This window comes from Chelmon rostratus, chromosome 5 (assembly GCF_017976325.1).
Source record: "Chelmon rostratus isolate fCheRos1 chromosome 5, fCheRos1.pri, whole genome shotgun sequence".
NCBI lineage: Eukaryota > Metazoa > Chordata > Actinopteri > Chaetodontiformes > Chaetodontidae > Chelmon > Chelmon rostratus.
This window is the reverse complement of record NC_055662.1, coordinates 10110834-10117744: the sequence shown is the minus strand read 5'-3', so window position 1 is coordinate 10117744 and position 6911 is coordinate 10110834. Positions and strand designations below refer to the sequence as shown.

The following is a 6911-nucleotide window of genomic DNA, read 5'->3' as shown; positions in this document are numbered from 1 at the left end:
TTTCAGCAGTTTTAAATTGGCTGGTTTGGGGTCAGAGGTCTGCGGGGTTTTTTTACCTCGTCTGTGCCTCTCAGTGGAGACATCGAGGGTGGAGAGTTTCCTGGGGGGGGGGGGGGCGGTGTTCCCCAGGACCTCCAGGATCCTCTGCATCTTCTCCTGATTGTTGGACACCTTCTCTGAGTCCTGCAGCGCTTGCTTATATATTTAAGGTTGTAAACTTTACTAATTCTATATTCAGTGATATAAGGTCATTAAGTTCAATCAGTTTACATATAGATCAATTCACAAACAAAAGCCATATTCTAGTACTCCCTGTTCACATGTGTAAGAATAAATTTTTCAACCCATAAAAACACCTATTTTTATCAGAGGTGTTTCCATTCTCCCTCTCGATCAGATCACGAACTTAGCAGCGGACAGCACTCTCCACAGTCTAGTCCAAAGACTGCACAATAACCAAAACATCTGAACGTTATCCTAAAGCCACACTCCCACTGCTCTGACTCGAGCTGAACAGCTGCCACTGTGGCAACAAGAAGCAATAACAGAAGAGTTAGTTACACACATTGTCTCACAAACACTGAGGCCAGGTCCTGTCCGAAACGCAGTGAAGACACAGACGAGCTCAGAGTGTGGTGGAATATTTCAGTGGAGTGTTTGAGTGCAGATTAAGAGGCTTCGAGTCCAGAAGTCGCCTCTGTCATGAATCTGTCACTTCTATGCCCACATTGTCATTGTCCCCGACCTTTCCGACCCACATCAGGCTCTCCTGGGTAGTCTTGTCGAATGTTTGCTCCAGGTTGTCAATCTTGTGGCAAAGACTGTGCTCTCTGTCTGAGGAGACACTGACGTACAAGTATGTCAGTATTATCTGCACTGTGTAGTTTAAGTATCAAAAATAAAAGTACTCATTGTGCAATAAAATAGTCCCTGTCAGAGTTTCAGATGATGGTTTTGGATTCACATTACTGCAGCATTAATATGTTTGTTGCATTTTACTGCTGTAGATGTTTAAGTTTGAGCTCATTTTAACAACTTTATACACTGTTGGCTAGTTTAATCTATTTCAGCTTTTCATTCTCATGTCCAACTCATTTTTAACAATGAGTAGAATAGACCCACTATTGAAAAAGCAGCAACCTTAAGTGAACAGTGTTTTTTCATTTTCAAACACTCACCTCCTGTCGTTGCTGGAAAAGTATTTTGTTTCCTTCCTCGATAAAAACACAAAGAACTGTGGTCGGCTCGGACTGAAAAGGTGACGAGCCTCAAAACAAGCCTCAATGTTTTAAAACCTTTTCCCGCCATGAAGACTTTTAGCTAAATAAAGTATTTTAAATATTTTGTAGCCGACATGATTTTGTTGGTGATTTCTTCTGTTGTTCTTGTGAAGCAGCAGAACACAAAGACGACACACACAAAACAATGTGATGATCTTACTACACTAATTATTAGTGTGTGTGTGTGTGTCAGCTGAAAAATCAGCCATGTTGATAGTTTCAGGTTTATTGCTGTTTCACTAAATCAGATAAATCCACACTCTCCACTAACGAGCATCACCTTCTCTAACGAGTAAACACATTCAAACATTTAGCTCTGTGATTTTAAACTTTCTCATCCCCTGAGGCCCTCGTGGTTACAGCCTCACTGCACCAAGAGTTCGTCAAATGATCATGTGACCACAAGGTGTCACCAAAAGGCATAAAACACATCTTTGGATTATTTAATCTATGTTAAATGTTTTCTTGCTTTTCTTTAATCATTCAGCAAAATGAGTCACGCGACTTTAACCTTAGAAACAGCAATTTTGTCAGAGTTGTTTTAGTAGAAAGCTGCGCTGTGTTTCCTGTAGATATCTGTCAGTTTGTGCTTTAACATATGATTCATATTATTTTTATATTCATCAGACCATTCAGGGACCCCGCATGGCCTCTATGGAAACACTCACATATATGTATTTTAGTTTTTAGTTTTATTTGTCACCTGTCTGGATATGACCATATGAATTAGATTTATTCATGTTGAGTTCATTTTTAAGAGTTAAAAGAAAAAAATTTTATCCTGAAGCTGTTTTTGCTCTACATTAAATGTTTCACACTGTATGTGCAGAGCCAACTATTTGAATATTGTGTGGTTAAAAGGACAACAAAATTAAGATCATGTTCTGCATCACTGAGATTGTATGAGAAAGTTTCTCATAACAGAGAAATGTCTGCCTCATAATTATGACACTTAATAATAGAAACAAAAATGTTTGGCAATGGCAGGGGGTCTGTTGTCGGAATGCCATTGAGAACGCAACCATGAGGATTTAATTGTGATGGATTAAACTGAAATTGATTTCATGGTGGAGAGGCCTGGGATTTTTGCTTCTAGTTTTTTCCCGTTTGCATAGGAAACCTGCACATATTGAACAGAGAGCAGGATAAACAAGGATAAATGAGGGTCCAGCAGCCCCTTCTTTGCTGCAGGGCTGCCCCTATCAAGTTAGGGTCTCAACAATTTTTGAAATACTGAAATACAGAATGTTTCTAAAACTTAAAGAGGTTTTTCGAAAGAAGAAATGTGAATGATCTCAGCAAAGATTATAAGTTGGCAAAACGTGTTTTAGGTAGTTTCAAATGAGTTCCAGTTTGACTTAAAACATTCAACTTGGTGAAGTCAGTTGCTCAAAAAATTGAGTTTTTCTCAAGGTGAACTCTGGACTGAGATTTCAGCTGAGTCAGTTCAAGATTGCACCGAAGGAATGTGCAATATGACCATACTTTAAATGTGGGTCCAGTAGCTCATTTTTGAACCAGGGCCTATTAGGTACATTCAGCCAAGTAAGTTGTTTTGCCTGATGCGATAAATATTTACTATACAGTATAATAATTATAAAATGAGTTTCTAACCTGTGTGATCTACCTGATGGTGGAATGCAAGTACATTAACTTAAGTACTTTGAACTGTACTTGGGTAAAAAAAATTGAGGTACTTGTACTTTCTTTTCATGCCAATTTATACTTCTTGTCCCCAACATTATAAAGGGGAATAGTGCATTTTTTATGTTGCAACAATTCTTCGATGTCTTTTGTTACTAGCTACTTTAGAAATTGAGCCAACTACAACAAAATCCTGTTCATACATTAACATATCAACAGAAATAATGTGATGATATAGTGATAATATATAATAGTATAACAGTCACAAGGGACATTTTTCTGCACTGAGTACTTTCACTCTTAAATGCGCTACAGTTCAATGCAAGACTTATTTGTAATGCAGTATTTTCACAATGTGGTATTTGTACTTTTACTTAAGTTAGGGATCTGAATACTTCATCTGCCACCAGATCCTGTATGGGATAAATGAGTGGAGGCAGAACTTGAAGGCAACACTGGTCATTGCCCAAAAAAATGGAAAAAGGGAAAGGAGAAAAAAAAAGAAAACACCGGATCACATGACCGCCTCCGTTATTTCCTGCAGCAGCAACCTCTCCGCTACTCGCCCCTGCCTGCCTGCGACAGCATAGCAGTGGTGTGGTCGCTCTGAACGCACATTAACGGAAAGAAAAGACACTCCACACACAGTGAAGGCCTCTGCCACACTCAAAGCCCTGTTTCAGTCACAGCGACGACGGATATAAAAACACACATATATTTTTTCTAATCTCAGTTGCTCTTTTTTATTTGATAGCGTTGTAAAAAGTAAGTCCACATAATGGCGACAGCTGCGGTGTCTGCCCCTGCTGGCTGCGGCCCCAGCCCCGGGTCGGGAACGGAGCTGGTCCGCGGGCAGGCCTTCGACGTCGGGCCTCGGTACAGCAACCTCTCCTACATCGGGGAAGGAGCCTACGGGATGGTGTGGTAAGTGTACCCGAAAACCGTGTTTACCCACAGAGCTTTTTACGTATTGTACAGAGTTTACACCTTTCCTCTTTAGCCCGACATAACGGTAGCTAACTTAAGGCTATGCGTTTTCCGTTGGAAACAACTAATGTCATGTTTTAGCTAGCAAACAACTACCGATGTTAGTTAACGCCGATGAAGACGGCGTCCGTTTGCGAGGAAGGAAGATTAAATCACGGCTCAGTTGGCTGACTTTTTCAGTTCTTATCAGGTGGGATTTTGCGTTGCAGTGATCACCGACTAAAAGTCAATGTACTTAACCTGGACGTTTGTTGAATGTAGGTAGCCACTAATAACTTTCATCATGGAACAGGTTTCTACGTAAAATGAGATTTGCATGGTTTAAACTGAGGTTGCACAACATCTTCTACCTTTTATTATATAATACACAGCTTTATAATATGAACAAATTAGGTATTTTGACAATACTATTCCTTCAGCATGCACCCAACAGGGTGTGTGCAATTTGAATTGCCTTTTTATCTCCCAAAATAATGTAACAGCCCTTGTAGCACTTCACCATTTATATATTGGTTTTTAGTTTTAGTCAGTGTTACTACTACATCACCATAAAATTTCCGTGGGTTCATGGTAGCTCCACGCTATGTTTAGTTATGTAGGCGATATTTGCATAATATGCATGACAATTTATTGCAGGAGTACCTCAGGGGGTTTTCCTTGTATATTTGTGTCAGTTCCTGATACTGATGGCTGATTACGCATTGTATATGAAGGAATTTGTAGACAACACCCACATTGATATGCTATCTGGGATATAGTGGAGGATAAACTCATCAAAACTGAATTTCTGCTCAGTTTCATTTGTGGTATATAGATTTTATCCCCTTCGACTGTAATCTTGATTGTGAAAAAATATGGAATTCATTCTGATAAAAGATGTCAAAGTTAATTTGCTTTTAACTGAATCTCAGATTGATGAAGGTGAATCCCACTCTCCTCCTTCAAAAGCACTAAATCTTGTTTGTTTAGCATGTGGTAATGTAGTTGACCTTAAATGTGCACACTGTACTGTATTACGTAATACTGTATATTGTCCTTGTGTCAAACAACAGCAGTGTAGTTTTTTCCTCTGATGAGAGGAGCTGGGTTTTCTGAGAGCACTCATTTGACACATTTCATACCTGCAGTGTAGGGGCACGGCAGATTCTTGAGCCTCTTTTTGTTTGCAAAATGGAAAATCCACCTAAAGCACACAGCCACAGCCATGGCTATTACTTGTATGTTCCCCCATCAACAAATAACTGGGGGGCTTTGATTTTTGGGGACAACAGAAGAATGAACACAACTGTAAAAGAACACACTATCATGAGCAAAGTTAGCTCAAGATATTCTCAGTTTCTGCAATGCCCTACCTGAAACTCAGCTCGCACAAAGTGGTCTTTTTGTTAAGTAAGGCTGGGCATGGCGTCCTCTTAGCCAACAATTAATGTTGACATGTTACAAGTGGTAACTTGTGGGATTTTTGGATTTTTTTCCCCCTTGGTGCCTTAGTTCTCATCATTGTGTTGTTTTTGCACTTCACCCCTCAGAGATAACTGAAAGTAGAGCCATGTGGGCAGCACTGTAGATGTTTTACTCCTTGAACTGTCTTGTGATGAAGTTTCAGTGTCTGCTGGGACCTGAGCTCCTTTTAATCTGGCACCTGAGCTCCTTTTGTTATATGTTCATCAATGCTGGCCATCAGTGCCCCTGCTAGCTGCACAATGCTTTCTTTTTCTGGTGATTGCAAATTCAAGTAATGTGAATTGCAAGCATACAAGGCTTTTCCACCTAAAGTTAATAATTTTGCTCTTCCCTTTGACAGTTTGCTTCAAGATCAGGCATCTGTTGATGTTGAAGCATGCTGTGACCAGTTTATTTCAACTTTGGAATGTGTCAGTCCATTTGTCTGCTTCATTTGGGCAGGTGTGAACTGTGCTTTGCGGGTCACACTGGAAAACTTTTGCCTTAATTTGTAATTCTAAAGTCTTGATGACCTCCCAAAGAAATGCTGATACAATATATTGGTGACTATTTGTGAGCATCTCAACCAACTGCAGAAAACAACCCCCCAAAAATTTCTGAGCATAAAGGAGACCTTCATATTCAGATGTCTGTTATTTCCTGACATCAGCAAAATTAGAAATTAGAGCAACAGGCACAAAGGGGTACATCATGCTTGACTTTGGTTACAGGGACTGAAATTTTGTTTGTTTTGACTCCCAGTGATGCTAAAATCTCTAAACTGGCAAAAATGTCAGGTTACAAAAACTTTGTGTCCACTAAATGTGACCTTTTTATCTTTTACAAGCCTTTCTCACTTGTAAGTGGGTCCTGTGAGATGAAAAAAGCAACAACATAAACTGTTGAGAGAGCATTGTGATTCATCTTCTGAGGTTCTCACAAAGAAATTAGCCTTTTTTCTTTTTTTGTAGTAGTAGTAATTCCCATTCTTGCAGCCTTTAAATGACACTACCAACCTCTATACCAGCAGCAAAAGCTCAGCAAACAGCCCAGTATTCTTGCAGTTTTACTGTGATCGTCACTCATATTCATGTAAAATCCCAGTTCTTTACTTTGGTGTTGTTTCTGTATTTTTGGCCTGCTCAAAGGCAGTTGGAGTGGGCGATGTGTCAGCCTCAGCCTCCTTGCACTTGTCTTGCTGTGTTCTGCTTGAGACCTGTAGTTTTGAGTCAGTTGGTCATGTTGCTTTGATGTGCAGCCGCCAGCGAAAGTGGTGCCGTTTGTACTTTGCAGACATGCCTTGGTTTGCATCTGAAGTATTTTTAAATCGCATCTCATTTTTCATCAGGGTCTTTGTGGTGGCAGTCCACCCTTGTATATTGTACACTTTATATAAATACACAGACATATTTAATACCTCAAAATTGATATAATAACAGATTTCGAAGTCAGATTGGATTTCACCTAATTGCGAGCGGGTTCCTTGGCAATACTTCAGTCCTAAGCCTGGAGTTATATTTCTGCAGAGATGCACTTAAATGTCTCTACAGATGCACA

The 6911-nt window shown here is 39.8% G+C and overlaps 1 protein-coding gene across 1 annotated transcript in view; it reads left to right on the top strand.

The window, feature by feature from the left end:
• Positions 1–3503: 3503 nt before the first annotated feature.
• Positions 3504–6911, top strand: part of mapk1 (mitogen-activated protein kinase 1) — a 30304-nt gene continuing 26896 nt past the window's right edge. The window contains exon 1 of the mRNA XM_041936237.1: positions 3504–3848. Coding sequence (XP_041792171.1) covers positions 3703–3848 — 146 coding nt within the window. The 5' untranslated portion in view covers positions 3504–3702. The remainder of the gene's footprint in view (positions 3849–6911) is intronic.